A 15,864-nucleotide genomic window follows, 5' to 3' on the forward strand; every position below is an offset into this window, starting at 1 on the left:
ACTTAGAATCTTTGCTTTATGTTTATTAAATATATGTTTGGATAGCTTTATTTTTTCTGAATATATTAAATCGCCATCTTAACACTACATTTCATATTTACTGAGGTTATCTTTGATTTTAAAAAATATGTGTGACAGATAATGTCATACATTCAGATGCTCAAAAAAAATGATTGAAGTGTAAAGCAGTGTAAAACTTTCTCTTGATCGTTTCATAGTTTCACTTCATAATTGGAAATACACTTTTATTTTAAAGTAGTTTTTACTTTACTTTAAAATAAAGTTTTCTCCATCTATTGCATGTATTACTTTAAACATAATTAATGAAATTTTAAAGTCAACTTTATTGAGAATTTTTGCTGAGATTTCAGAAAACAATTTGCTGATGTAATATCTTGAACCCATCTTTTCCTATAGTGTTGGGTTTGAAATGTCATATACTTTACCCCCTAGCCCAGCACAATAATCGCGATATGAAGATTAAAGAAGAATAGTGTGTTGCAGTCCAGCAGATATTTAATGTTAAATCAACGGGTGTCCAGTTGTTTCAAAGGATGAAATGAGGCCAACAATGTTGCTTACATGATGGATGAGATGCTCATGAATGATACAGTCTGCTTTAATAGGGATGCTTTAAGAGTGCTGAAAATCAAATCACTTTTGATGAAAATTAATTAAATAAAAGGATGGATGTGTTTCAGTTATTTAAAATTCAAGAGATCAACATTAAAATAAATAATACATTGACACATACTATATATATCCTTTATTGCATTGATCCATTAGTCATCATTCATTGCAACTTTACCTACAACAATATGATCTAACATTACTTCAATACAGTCTTTCAAACAATGTAACTTTGAGGTAATTTTTCATTGACAAAAGTTTGGGGAAAAAAAGTGTAAGAAGAAGTCAGACATCCTTTACTTGGAAATGTGATCCAGGATTTAAAGTTTAAAGAGCAAAGATTTTCTCCAAAAAAACAGAGTCATGCGTTTCTATGTTTAACACTTACTAAAGTTCAATCTCTAAAAATATTCCTTTTTACCACATTTTTCACAGTATGTGTATATAATGCTTATTTTAATATTCAACCTTTAAAAAAATGCATTTTATTTAACTTGTAGCAAACGTGTTTAATAAAAGTTAGAAAAAGTGAGTTAAAAATTATAAAATTAAATTATATAAGAAAAATTATAATGCAGTCTCACATTGCACAGTGATTAATAAGAAGAAATAAGTGCTATTTTTTGTCTGTGAAGGTTCTCAGTCATCCAGGTCATCGTAGTCAAAGGAGTTTGCAAAGAAAAGCGTCTGGACTTCTTTAAGTTGCTTGAAGACGTTTCACCTCTCATCCGAGAAGCTTCTTCAGTTCTAAGGTCAAATGGCCGAGAGTCCCAGCTATTTTTTATTGCTTTTATTGCGGCAACTGCTCTTTTAATCTCTCATGCGGGTCTAATCCATACCACAGTACATCCTGTTCCACAGCAGCCCAAGCCATTCGCTCAGTGGTAAACGTGGCAGCCCAGTGGCCTGAAGGAGAAACAACAATTGCACCTCCGGCTCCTTTGACACGGTTTCCCATGTGCTGCAGAGACATCTGCGAAGCCTCTGTTACTGATTTACCTGTAAAGTGGAGAAGAAATAGGAACACAGTTGTCTAATGAAAAATGGAAAATTAACTTCAGCTTGTGTTATTTCACAGCACATTCTCCTTTAATAATTGCTTCTAAGATCTTCTTAATCTGCTCAGAAACACAATTTACTAAATAACTGTGAGAGGCAATATTGCAAAACTGGAATTACTCAAAATTACATGAGTTGCACTTTTCAGGATAGTGGACTAAAACATTAAGAACTGATAAATTCTCATAAACAAACTGTTTGCATTTGTGATACTTTACCTTGTTCAATTTTTGAAAGAATGAGTCTGGCCAGTGTGACTTTAAGAATAGATTCTCCATGTCCGGTACAGGATACTGCACCACTGAAGTTGTCTGCATATCCTCCACAGCCTTATTTACAAGAGAGAGCGTGAACAACAGAAGCAAACATTAAAGCAGATTGCTGTGAATATGCTAAAGTAACGTGTAGTAAAGTGAAGAGTATCATTAAATGAAATGTTTGGACAATGTAAGGTCCTTGGTTTGACGTAATATCATTTTACGCTCAGTATTAAAACAGCAGTTTTAGAACATGTAAATAAATAAAATCATACCAATGATTGGGGAGTCTCCTACTCTTCCAACCATTTTATTCCTAATCCCTCCCGTTGATGTTGCACATGCGACATTACCAGCAGAGTCAAGAGCTACTGCTCCAACGGTATCATGAGCCCTGGGATGAAGAAATGTTACATTATTCAAAAAAATCAGCTGCAAAAGAAAATGCAAATTAGATCTGAAATGTTTTCAGACATAGCTGCATGTACCACAAGAGGGAAGCTCATCTGATTCATTATAACATACAGTGCTTAACAAATTTATTAGACAACTGATCAATGTAAGGCTGATGCCAAAACTGGCCCAAATTTCAAAATGTGACCTTTATTTGCCTAATAAATATCAATATAATTTTTAGTTTTTGAAAATTCATAAACCTAGGTCTAGGCTGCTGGGGGCGTCCTATTGGTGTTTCTTCTTCACTCACCTTTTTTATTCTCTGTGTGTTTCTGCATTTAATTATTAATTATTAATGACTAATAATAACTAACTAACTAATATTAATAACCAATGATTAAATAATTAAATGCTGTCTTCTACAATGTGTCTTTTGTTCTGTCTCTCTCCCCTCACCCGCAGGCTGTCACGGCAGATGGCTGCCCCTCATGTCTGGTTCTCCAGGAGGTTTCTTCCTTTTAAAAGGGAGTTTTTACTTCCCACTGTCACCAAATGCTTGCTTGGCCTTTTGATTATTTGGGTTTTCTCTACCTTACAATATAAAGCACCCAGAGGCAACTGTGGTTGTGATTTGGCACTGTATAAATACAATAAAACTGAATTGAAATTGATCCTGCAGATGCATACCACTGAGTGTTGAAATCTTCTATTACTCCAGTCATGTAATTCTTGTGCTTCTCCCATTCTCTCCTCTCATACTCAGTCACCAGTGTTTCAGTGGGGACTGTGCTTATACCAATGCTTTCTGCGAACAAGTTTGCACCTTGGCTTGTCAACATCACATGGGAAGTCTGAGGAAGAAAATAGATTAAATAAATCTCATAGCACTGAACATAATGTAGCAAACATAACATTGTTATAAGGTACCACTAGAGATAAAAGCAGCTTCATGTATCAAACTGAGATTCCACAGAAATGCCCTAAAAATGACCTTAAAGTTATAATCATAAAAGCAACAAGCAGGATACTGGCCATGCACACAAGGAATATCTCCCTGTGCCCAGAAAGTCATCCAGATGCCAGCTTGAATTATAGCAAGACACCCTCAATAACCAAGTTTACCAATAAGACTGTGTTTTCTTTACAAGACCTGAAAAGAACTTAGAAAATGACTTTGGGGGACTGTATTATTTTATTTTTTCAGAATAGACAATTCAGGGACAAATGTTATTTCCAGAACTATATAATAGGCTTTCTATTACTCTGTCCCAAGCCCGAGGGATTGCCTCCCCACTCTTTGGAGAAATCATCCGTGTCTCTACCATACATGTATATATTTATATGCATACCAGCAGTGAAAACACTGTATTTGCTTTACTGAAGAAATGTCAAAATGGTCCAAGAATGTGTTCAATATAAATTATTTTATCCTAGAATGTCCTAAACTATATGTTTTTATGAGATTTACTGTAAATATTTATTTGCTTTTTATTTGCTTTTCATTTACTGTGTCATTACAAACATATTGCCACGATTTCTTTGGATATGTAAGAGTTACTGTAAGAAAATTTCTTGAGTCTTGTGAGGTAGTGTAGACCAAGTGGCAACGAAGGTGATAGAGAGGTAGCATTAGCATACCAGTCTAGTTGCTTTTAAGTGTACTTTATTTCTGGCATCTCCTTTATACCATTTTAAGACCACTCTGGTAGGCAAAATCTCACTTGCTTTATTCAGGACTTTACACACACCTGAACCTCATTAGTCTCTACCATTGAAAAATAGGTTAGACCAAACAATACGATTCTAAACAAAAAACAGGAATAAGATTATGGCAACTGACAAACTCATTTACTCAGCTAAATGGTTTTAAAAGTAAAACACTGCATACAATAAAACTCAAAAGGTTACTTTATAGAAAATAAACAATACTATGCAAAATGAAAAACCCTTTATTTAGCTGCACCCAGAGATGCGCTCAATGACATCATGACCCTATATAAACAGGAAGTGCTGGGGCGGCCCCTCCCACACACCTGTTTTAGATATAGGACCTGAACAAATGGACAAACATGGTAAGTATAACCAAAGCAACATAAGCAAACACAATTTACTAGAATTTTACCTGTTAACAGAAGAAAATTCAAATGACCTGATGGTTTGTAGTATTTGTTTTAGAACCATTTGCATGGATGTAACAGATGTAACTAATGCTACCACAAACAAACCCAGGATAGTATGTAAAGCAAAGTTACACCAGCAATGTCTAAACTAAAGCATTATGTAAAATAACAAGGGATAAATTATCAATATGGTTAAAGGACAAGTGGTAAATGAGTTCATGCCTAACCACTTTGTCTAACAACAGAATTATTGTTGCATATGCTATTATTGAAATTGTGTCACTGTGGTTACCTAAATGTAGTACACTGTCTGAAGTACTGACTTACATTTTTAAATATGAATTATAGAACTCAGTCCGTCTAATTCTTATTTTTATAAAGTTTGCATAATGATTACTTGACCTGCCTTCCTATTCTTTGGTCATGATCAAAGGAAAATGTGGCTTATGCTTAAGAGAAATCACCCTGTTATTAGGAAAATCTTGTAAAGTGAATCTCTTTAAACAAAGGATTTGGAAGTATAGTTTAGAACTGCTTTAACGACACCCATTAAAACAGGACTGACAGAGCTGTCTTTTCTCCCCTGACCCCATCACTCTTTGCTGTTTTTACCAGTTTAAATTTAATTAGGTTTTTATATCAAGTAAAATTGTTGAAGAAATGAAAGTCAAATTTTAGATTCTAAAGCCCACTGTAGTTAAGAGCAGAGTGTTGTTAAAATCAGTGACCTGGATATCTCCGTTTGACTGACAAGCCGTCTCAATGTGCCCAATCAACACTGGAAAGACTTCAGAGTGTCTTAAATAACTGTTGCAGTCTGAAGCCTTCAGACATCTCATGGACAAGGTGATATAACTGATTGCTCTCTCAGGGACTGCTCTCTATAGTGAACAACCTCTAAATTCAGAGAGGTGGTTCAGAATGATACAAGCCAGACTGTGACTGAAACCAACAGGCATAGAAACCTGCCTTTGGATCAAAACTGACATTGTTGGTACTATGAAGACAGTCTGCTCTGACAATAGTTTGAATGATAAAAGCTTGAGGTAGTTTGAATTAGATTGCTATTCAAAGCTCATCGGCTCATCAGTCCTAACATCTTCATTGAATTAATCCCTGTCCCTGAGTTTTAAAAGAATACATATTCTATATACATATAATACAAAGGGTGGTCTGCACTAAAGTAGTGACACTATATAAGAATAATTCAGTTTAACCAAAGTACTTCTATGAGCAAATCCTGCCTTCAAAAGTTTGGTGACTAAAGTAAAGATAAGGTTTAAAAAGAGCTTTGAAACTTCCACAGCACGGACCAGTGCAACATGCCTGGCTAAAATGTTTCTTCCTGCAGTTGATTGGTTCTTTGGGGACAGGGGTAAGACAACCACCACCATCACTGTTCTCTTTGCTGTGGTGAATTAAAGACTTCAGGGGTCTTAGGGGACTTTGGACAAAGTCACTACTTCTTCATCTGATCTACATCCTTCATGGCTGGGGAAGGACTTCTGTTGTGGCCAGGCAACAATCCTCTCTTCTTTTTCTCACAAAGTCAGTAATAGATACACAGCCTGACCTCTTATGATTAGTCTAAGTGATTTATAAAGTCCTTTTATGCGAAGCTGGATGCTTTACCCCCGTCCAAAGTAAATATTCAACTTGCAGTTAAATATTAAATTTTGGACATCATACAACAGTAAAGGTTGTGTTTTGTGTTTAATTATTACATATTTTGATGCTTCTAACAAGTTGTTCTAGTTCATAAAAGGAAAAAGATCCTTGGGACCCATTTTCCTGGATAAAAATGTAGCAATTTGTCAAGTGCACAGATCCTTATGGGAAGAGATGCCAAGTGTAACTGATGACTAGGATTACTTAAGGGCATTACTAGAAAAAAAAAAAGGGTAGGCAGTTAGAGCTGGCCGTTTCTCCCGGCCAACAACTTAAACAAGTTTCTGGCAATTCCTATTAAAGTAAATGGAGAACTGGACCAGACCACCTGTTCACAAGTAGCTGGGATCTAACACATTATAGTAGTCATAAAAAATCAAAATCTTTAATCAGATTAGTAATCCCAGTAAACAAATATATTTTTTAAATGATAGAAACTAAGAAATTTAGACCTTTTCCATCACTGCCCGTGCCAGTGAAACGGGGTTGGCAATGTTCTTTACTGAAGACACCGCACCAGTGGCAAGTGTCCTTCCATCCATGATAATGGCATCCAGCTCCACTTCTCCATCTTTATTTAGTACTGCTCCGTGCCCTACAGAGAACAACAAGTTAGAGATGAGATTTTTCTTCAGGTAGCTCTGCAGAGATAAAAACATTAAAAAGATAAAAATGTTTCCATGTGTTCACTTAAATTATGCCAGCTCCACCCTTACAAATACGCAGGGTAATGGCAAAGCAGTACAGACACTGCAACACCATACTACTGACTGATGTCTAGTTTGTCTGACTTTCAATGGCACAAATGATTGTAAAAGTTCTTGGGATATTCATATTTTCTATCATACCCGTATCATTATGTTGACCTCCGACTCCATATTTTTACTCATAGTTTTTTTTTACTGTAACTTTACATGACTTGACACCCCAAATACTACTTTAACTTATACTGGGCTTCCGTGTAACCCCTCCATTCATCTACTTACTGAAAAAGCCATTTTACCTTACTCTTTAAGCTAGCCTTCATCTGATTGGCTGTCCCTGCAGCCGATAGGTGGGGCTAGTGTGCCTCATAGCCAGAGCTAAGAAAAAGAAGGCATTTAAAGCAGTCTAAAGCCTGAGCTTTTGGCTCACAGGGATTACTTGTTCATATATTGACCTAAATATTTGAACCTTTGGCCTTGTTTAACATCAGTGTCCACTATTGCGACAATATGCTTTATAAATAACAGGAAAATAAGAAAAAGCGTAATTTTTTATGGTTTTTCACTCACAGTAGTGTATGACTGCTTACAGATAATCAGGAGCCACGGTCCTGGCAAACCAGTGCATTCATGTCATGGTCTCAGTCAAGATACAGACTTCAGAACAGACAAAGCCGAATACTTATTTCATAACTAGTGAATTTTTCTGTACAGCAGTTGGAAGTCTTCCTTCTGTCCGGCTATGACAGATTAGGATGTTCATGTCAAGTGTACTTTTCTTTTTTTAATTGATTCAGTGTGCAACTGACTATGGGCTGTGGAGTAAAAGATGGCACTTTATATGTTTGACAATTTGTCAGGGTAAAGAAAGCAACAGATGATATGAATAGACCGATATTAAGGTTTAGCCAGAGATCATCTCTCATATTCTTAAAGGAGTCCTGATGGATATTCTCATCATGACCAGCAGATGGAGACATTGTTCTGCAGTTGAAGCCAGCTTTAACAATAAAGGAAAATAGGGCATTCTCATTTGGCTGCTGTATGGACACGTGAAAGGAACTGGCGTTTTAGGCTTTACCTATTTATTTGAGTAAAGATGAGGGTGCTACAAATGCCGTATACAAAGATGGGGCTTCATTTAATCACTTACATATTTTCAAATGGAACTACTTGGCATAAATGTGTCCCAATCTAATAAAAACCGTCCCTACCTGCGTCAAACACAGTGTTATCTTCCAAAGCCCTCACAGCCACTTCAACAGCATCCACTGCACTTCCTCCTCGTTTCAGCACTGAAAATCCTTCACATGCTGCAGTTTTTACTCCATCAACAGAGGCCTTGGCCAGTTCATCCGGTATGGCCCATGCCCCACCATGCACAACCAAGACTGCTGACATCTTTGCATTCCTGCATGAAATAGACAAAGTAGTTTATTAACAGGTTACAGCCTAGAAAATAATTCACTTTTTCTTTGAGCATTAGGAAAAGCACCAAGTGATCATTGGTATCTTCTTTTTGCCTTGATCCAGACACTTCACAAACTTTTGCATACTAAGAAATGTCTTTTGTTTAATAAACTAACGGAAACTGCTAAACTAATTATTTGCTCTGCACTCCACTGGTAATGTATTTGCACCACATGAATTTGCACCTTGGAACAACTGATAAAACTGCTATCGAAGATCATATCATCAAGACTGAACTTTGAGATGTGGTCATTCCTTCATGTATCCACAGTTTAGCACATAGCCCGTGTTGCCAGTTTTTGGCTATTGCCTGGCTATTAGAAGACCAATTAGACCAATTAAAACAGCTGTTAATAAGCTGTTAATAATAAGTTATCTTAAACGTATTATGGATTGAGCAGCTTTGAATTACCAGCTACAATCAAGTACTAAACTATAATAATTGATCTTCTCATAATTTATTAAGGTTCAATTTTTATGCGTACATAAACATTTTTCCCTATTACCTGCATGCACTTGAACTGTGTTTAATGTACTGTAATCTACTGAACCGCAGTCGCTGACGTGATATTGATAGTTATTCATTTCAACCTGTAACATAATGAGACGTTGCATTTTTTCCTACCTTTTCCGAGCCTCAGAATTCCCGGGAGGATAAAGACTTCGCCATAGACACGTGACTTCAAGAGACTACTGTTCGCGGGTTAACCAGCGCGTGCTGCACACTGACGTCAAGTTTGACAGTATGGACACAACCGATAAGACTTCCGACAAGTTTTCAAAATTAAATCCTCACGCCACTAAGCAAACTAAGAAGTACAGTGTTAAAAGGCTCATCTTGTATGACGTTATTTTTGTGCCACTATTCTGAGCGGACGTAAAGTGACACAAAAATAAAAAATATACGGACGGTTATGCTGCATTTATGTGCAGTCTGAATGTAATGCCCCTTATCACTTCTTGGGTGTTGTAATGTAGTTTTATTGTGAAAACAACGTCTGAATTTTTGGAGTCGTGTGCTTGGCTCGATAAAGGCGGAGCTAAAACAGGGCAAAAAGAGGACAGAGTTTAATAAATGGTCAAGCAGTTGGACTACATAACAGGTGGACATGTTCACATGGGCTAGTTTTCACCAGCTGCAGGTTATATCATAGGCTATTGAATTCTTAATATATTATGTAGGGTGCATGCTTTAGAGTTGCTTAAAATATTTTTTAAAATGTAAGTACCCAAAAAAGGATCTGCAAACGAAACAACTGCTGAAAAGAAAGCAGAAAAAATAGAATAAAGTTACTCTTATATTGCTAATTTTTACAGAGAATCATCAACAAACTTTAAAATACAAACTTTTATAAAAGGAAAAAATATAGCTCCCTGAAAATGTGAAAACAGATTAAAGCAAACAAAAGGAGATAAACAACTTCTTCTAAACTAATTTGAGGTTACACAGCGGTGTTCTGGTGTTATTTGCCTTACATTAAAGCGTTGCCATACATTTACATTTTTAATGATAGTGTTATCAGTCTGTCAGTAAAACGTATAATGTTGTACTTTGACCACTAGAGGGCTGCAAGAGTCCATCAAATGCATATAAAGAAATATACATAAAAGTTATGATCAAACCAAGAGAAAAAGTTTGTTATAATTGTGCTGTCAGTTATACTTTGATAAAAGTATTTTCTTAAAGAAATTAAAAGAAGTTTAAATTTTACTCTCACACACAGAAAGCTAAACTTAAAACTAAATTTTAAGTTGTGACTCTAGTAGTTCTGTTGATAGACTATAAATAAAAGATGGATGTTGCCACCGTGGAATAATAAACAGTATAAAACATGGGCAATAATTATTGGTCAGAAATATGAACCCACTGCAGAAGTGTCTTGAACCTGCATTCTAACTATAGGTCACCAGATGGCGATAGCTGTTGTTTGCAAAAAAGACTTTGGGTCATGTTGAGGTTTCTCATGTAAAGTCATGTGCACATTGCTCAATAGTTGTCTGCCATATTGGGCATGATACCACCACTGGTTGGTAGAGAAAGGTACAACTTTTACTTTGTAGCAAATGATCTACATTTCTGATGTGCTTCACACTTTTTACTGTTTCACTGCAGCTTGGAGAGCAGCTGGGAAGTGTTCATGGAGAAAACCATCTCTTTCATTCAAACAAGGTCCACAGCAATATGCTAGCAACCAAAGCAATTGGAAGGAGTTATTTGCTAACCAGTTGGTGAATACACATTTTTTCCCTAGCAACAGGTGGTTGCCAGATGGTTACTAATCACTCTCTGCTTGTGTGACCAGGGCCTTATTCACTTGATCCTACATCCTTACTGTATATTCTATTGTCACAAAGCCAAAATGGCAGACATGTTAACATCACATGGTTAGTGGTCACATGTCTGTAAAACCACAATAGAAGTCTATGGGGGAAAAAACACTTTCTTTCTTACCTTAGTGAATACTTTTTTGATAAGTTAATGGCTAAATTAATGCTTTTGGGTCACCTGGACTAAAAGGGTATGTTTATTTTTTTCAATCTTGGTATACTATTTTTCAAAAAGGAGCATTATTTGTGGTATTCTTTGGGTAGGTCTGCACAGACCTTCACCCGTTTGTCACATGCTATCTGAAATATCTTATACTGTGGCTTCAAGTCTTGAAACCTCAGAAACCAATGGATGACATCATGGTAGCTATATCTACCATTTATGTAGTTGATCGGTGTCATAGAACACCACGTTTGGACTAGTGGTGAGTAACAGACTAATAAAAATACTAGAATCGTACTCAACTGAATTAGAAATTTTTTTTAAAAATTCCATCGAGTGCTGGTGTGCTATATACCTGTCAGTCTTTTTACCATTTACAAATATGGTAAAGAGGACCAGTGTCTCAAATTAGGCCTAGCGGATATGGACAACATCTCCTTGTGTCTGTGGACCTGTCAGTCAACGCAATCGCATCCTTAACTTTAAATCTTTCCAGTATCCATATGGATGAGTTCTTAAAAATAAAAAGTTGAAGTGAGAAGAAATCTAACAGGTTTTTTTTTTTATGCAGTAAAATTTGGAATGTTAAGATTTGAGTTTTTGGAAACTGATTTGCTTTTGCCTCTCCGCTAATAAATGCCAGTTTGAGTCTTGTGTTGGCTTAATTTTGGAATACTTTTCATCTCGTTGAGATGATGAAAGAAAAAAGGTTTTCTGTAGAAATCTTTAGAAATCTATTAAAAATTATAGTTTGTAATAAGCTGTCTATGGGTTTTTTGTTATTGTTTTCATCTGTTGGTGTGTGTGTGGTGTGAGTCTATTTCAATATGCCTGCATTAGTCTACATCTACAAACATACTATAGACTTACAAGACTCAAACACATTAACCGTCATAACCCTCATTACCATTAATAGTCACAGCAGCAGCAGCATGATTTGCATTAACACTGTCATAAATCATTTTATTGAATAGAATTAAATCAGTGAAGGTCCAGCGAGCATGAAATGCAAAGACAGTACTGGCCAACATGGCCATAGCTGCTTGTTTTAGGCTTTCAAGAAGAAAAATAAAGCTGTGTCTGATTTCATAGAGAAAGGAACTTAATGAAAAATAAATGGAAAGGGGATGTAAGTGTGAAGTTTTAATCAATACTAACTCCTTTAAGGCTTGTTTGGCATTACAGAAATAAGCAGATTAATGAAATAGTTCTGTCAGACAAACCCACTTGGGTATTCTGGCCTCTAAAACAGTCTTTTAAATCACCCTAAAAAGCCATAAAAAAGTCATACTCTGTAATCTTCATTGCCAATACACAATTTAAATGAAAGAAACCTTTGGCTCATTCTTATGGATATTTCCAGCTATTAATGTACCACAGAGCACCCCAAAACAACAGCACTAGATTTCCAAGACAAATGTCCTGGTTTCTCAGAAGATATTAAATTCTACCAAAACTGAGAAGAATCATAAATACTATGAACATAATTGACTCATATTCACAAAGCATTGCTGTTTGCAGCCGCGAGGAGCCTTTATGATTCTGATCAGTGCGGGGAGAAACAACTCTAAAGGTCAAGTGGAGCCAGAATTGGTCGTTCACCAGCCTCATCTGCTCAAATCTAATTTGTGAGTTAGTAAAGCAGCCTGCATGCTGTGCCGAAGATGACTTTTGGATTCAAGTCAATATCATGGCTTGGGGACAAGAGAGCCATTTGATGAGATATAAACATTCATGCTTACAGTGCTGACACCACTAACACTGGCTCTTGATGAGTAAGTGAAGAATTCACTTTATTATTAAATATCTATTTATATTAAAGCTTCTTTATGCCAAGTCTGCCACTGACTATGCAATCAGCTAAAGCTCTACTAGAGCTGACCTTCTTCAGCCATAAGAGGGGATGCAGCTCAAAGGATGTAAGGAACTGACATAAGTTCATTAAGTAACATGGAAAAACTAATTAATGGTTTATTTGGCATGCATACCTTTAAATATATGATTCACTCTGTAACAATACAGCCAAACTTCCTTGACAGCAGCAATGTCAAACTCATTTTGTATCATGGACCAGATACAGCCCACTATGATCATAAGTGACCTAGACTAATGAAACTCCCATGTATATCAGTATAAAGAAGTTTAATTGCACATTTAAACCTTGAGACATTTTAATATAAGAAAAAGAATGTTCAGTTTTAAGAGTACATCTCGGTTTTTCTACATTATAAAGAAATGCTTTTGTGCACAATGGATACTGTGGAATGCATACACAGTGTGTCAACCCCCCCTCTGAGAAATTTTTGTGGTAGACAGTACAAAACACAAAAATAGCATCAATAGCCATGTGTTAAACCTTTATCAAAAGACAAAAGTGTAAAACTCACGAAAATACAGTTAAAAGTTAAAAATCTATGCCTTTGTTGACAGTTTCCAAGGCTGTCCAGCGGGGCAGGATTAGAGTCTTTGCCAGACTGATTCTGGTCCCTAAGCCTTATGTTTGACACCCCTGTTTTAGCGTGTGGGACAGAGTTAACGAAGTGGATCATGTCATGTGGAGTGTGAAGAATAGTATGCTGTATGCTAATTTAGGTTACCCGTAAATCTAAGACAAATTAGATATGTACAAACAAATCAGACAGCAGCCAGTGTTTAGCACCATGAACAGTTGTGTTGTCCCTCACAGGTGAATGCCTGCGGGCTACTTTGTACTGACTTTGTAGTTACTTTGAAACTCACGAGCTGCATAAAAAACCCATTTAATTAAGCGACATTTATATGGTACAGTCTGTCAGTGCAACAAAACTTTACTAGCATGCTCTATTTGTTCTGTTTGAGTACTATATCCAATATTATTAAAGTTTCCAGTTGAAAAAAAACGAGAATCTATAGTTTCGGGGTGACATTCTTTCATAGACCGTTGTCAGCAGCGACCAAATGCAACCCCAGCCTTTTAAAGCAATTCCCTTAAAGAACACTGAGCATTTCCTTTGCGCTCAGCGGGGACCTTTCTTGGTGTTTCAGCAGCGCCAGTCCCAGAATATGGCCAATAATGTTGCTGAGGGGCGGGGAGCAGCGCGGTCTGCAGACCCACTGAATCTGGCGGGGTGCCGAGGAGAGGCAGCAGGCAACGGTAGCAGAGATGGGCTCACACCTTTGAATCACAAATCAGCCCCCCCACCCCTACCCCAGTCAAGCATCTCGGGAGACACTGGAAGACCAATTTTTGGAGGGGGTTTTGCTGGTGTTCCTCATTAAGACCGGTAGACTACAGCTACCAAGAAGCAGGAGCGGCAAGGTTTATAGTTGCATTGTGACGTTCAGCACTCCTGTCGTCTCACCTGCACTGCCGGTGAAGAGGTCCGCTGTGATAAAGATGCATCCAGATAAGTACCTACCTGAGCTGGTGTCCGAGAAAAACAGCCTGGACCCCTCCTTTGTGCATGCGGTGCGCCTGCTTGCAGAAGGTAAGTCAAGTATATATGTGTGTATATATAGAAAATATATATTTTTTCAAGTCTAATGCACTCTGAATGTTGGACTTGGCGACAGTCACGATGTTAAGTCTAACGTGAAAGCACAATTGCATTGAATTTTGGGGCAGTACAGTGAGCTGATGTGAGCTTGTTTTTAACACATCACTCTTGACTTTTAGTGCTTGCGTGGCGACAGTTGAATTCTCTGTGCTGTGCGTTTAATGTAGACACTGCTCTTCGGCTCCAGTGAGGAACTTTTGTTGGGTTTTCCCCAAAACTTCAAGTGAACAAATGCTGTGAGCAGAGACACTAAAGTATGTGTACAGTCAGAGGGGGTTATTGTAACCCCACTGTCCGCCAAGATCAATGCGCTGGCTCGCATAAAGCGAATGTCTTCCTTGAGGATTTCTCATTGACTTCAGGGCAAAAATAATAAAAAAGGTGCCACATTCGTCAGTCCAACAATCATAGTACTGTATTAAGGTAAACGTGCTCTTAATCCTGTTATAATACTGTGTGCTGCCAGCCAATATTTTTTCTGTAAAATATGTGAATTGTGTGGTCATTTATCAAGCCAAATATCACCGCTCTAATATTTTAATTATTCCACGTGAGCTAAACCTTGGAGGCTAAAATCAAAGTGTTTGTAATTATTGCATCATGAGTCATAGATTTCTGACTGAACGAAAATTGATAGATGCACACCTCCTCTTACAGGATAAATGCCATCAAGGTAATGGAGAACAGAAAATGTCAGTGAAACATGCTGTAAAGCCTTTCCTCCAGAATAATGTTACTGTATGTCAACAGAGTGCCGCAATCAGCCTGCAGCATTTAAAGTACTTTGTAGCCTTCATCTCATTCACATGCTGAGAATGTGTCACTTCTGATAGGAAGTGTGTCACCTCAAAGCGAACACAAAAACTCAGCTCAGCTCATTCAGCCCAGAGATGCAACTTTTGCATTACTCGTATAGACTGCGCGGTCTCTCTTCCTGTAATTGCACAAGTCTGGTTGATGTGCAGTGCTATAAAAGCTCGGATAAACGTTTGAGTGACGTGCTACTGGAGTGAATGGCTGAATGATTATCATAAATGTGAATGGATGAACCTGCGTGGCCTTACCAGGAAAGACAAGACAAACCAAACATGACAAGCAAGCAAACCAGTTAGTAACGTATTCCTGTACAAAACAATATATCAGCCATAAAATGACAAAATTAAACATAAAATGCCATCATATGTTACATGACTGTAAAACACTCAGTGAAACGCTCTCTACTGTTTTTCCTGTGTGCTAAAAATGTTATCACTAGTGATTCTGAAGGCAGTTGATTTAACTAATTTATTAGATCATGCATGTATGCTAATTTTGGGTTCTGACATGTTTGTTTAAAAATGTAAAGTCACACTTTGTGTTAATTAGCTGCTGGATGGGGTGTGTGTGCACTCTGCTGTTCGGCCCCTTGAGCTTTCCTGTTGAAATGTGTTGATGAGACACCTGACACTCCCATTCTTGTCGCTAACTGGGATGCAGATGGGATCATCTGTCACACACTACACTTTGCCATATGTACTCAAGCCTAGCTGACGC

General features: G+C 37.2%; 2 protein-coding genes across 3 annotated transcripts in view; one reads left to right on the plus strand and one right to left on the minus strand.

Annotated features, from left to right (window-relative positions):
* Nucleotides 1-751: 751 nt before the first annotated feature.
* si:dkey-103j14.5 (isoaspartyl peptidase/L-asparaginase) lies at nucleotides 752-9,008 on the minus strand. The gene is made up of 7 exons (XM_031742979.2): nucleotides 8,930-9,008; nucleotides 8,049-8,245; nucleotides 6,583-6,725; nucleotides 3,030-3,193; nucleotides 2,222-2,340; nucleotides 1,908-2,018; nucleotides 752-1,629 (listed from the first exon to the last, which is right to left on the minus strand). The coding sequence occupies exons 2-7, from the start codon at nucleotides 8,233-8,235 to the stop codon at nucleotides 1,421-1,423; spliced, it is 933 nt and encodes a 310-aa protein (XP_031598839.1). The 5' UTR covers nucleotides 8,236-8,245; nucleotides 8,930-9,008; the 3' UTR covers nucleotides 752-1,420.
* Nucleotides 9,009-13,932: 4,924 nt separating this feature from the next.
* The window catches only part of khdrbs2 (KH domain containing, RNA binding, signal transduction associated 2), a 69,182-nt gene continuing 67,250 nt past the window's right edge, over nucleotides 13,933-15,864 (plus strand). For both annotated transcript variants that reach the window (XR_005615282.1, XM_031742880.2), the window contains exon 1: nucleotides 13,933-14,262. Coding sequence is in view for 1 of the 2 variants with exons in the window: in XM_031742880.2 (XP_031598740.1) it covers nucleotides 14,172-14,262 (91 nt within the window). In the remaining variant the exon portion in view is untranslated. The remainder of the gene's footprint in view (nucleotides 14,263-15,864) is intronic.

This window comes from Oreochromis aureus, linkage group 13, assembly GCF_013358895.1.
Source record: "Oreochromis aureus strain Israel breed Guangdong linkage group 13, ZZ_aureus, whole genome shotgun sequence".
Taxonomy (NCBI): Eukaryota; Metazoa; Chordata; class Actinopteri; order Cichliformes; family Cichlidae; genus Oreochromis; species Oreochromis aureus.

Excerpts from the sequence above, each read along its gene's own strand:
- si:dkey-103j14.5 (XM_031742979.2), bottom strand. The coding sequence starts at position 8,235 with ATGTCAGCAGTCTTGGTTGTGCATGGTGGGGCATGGGCCATACCGGAT. Across the intron at positions 6,726-8,048 it reads TAACACTGTGTTTGACGCAG|GGCACGGAGCAGTACTAAAT; the intron begins GTAGGGACGGTT and ends TGTTCTCTGTAG. Across the intron at positions 2,019-2,221 it reads AGGAGACTCCCCAATCATTG|GCTGTGGAGGATATGCAGAC; the intron begins GTATGATTTTAT and ends CTTGTAAATAAG.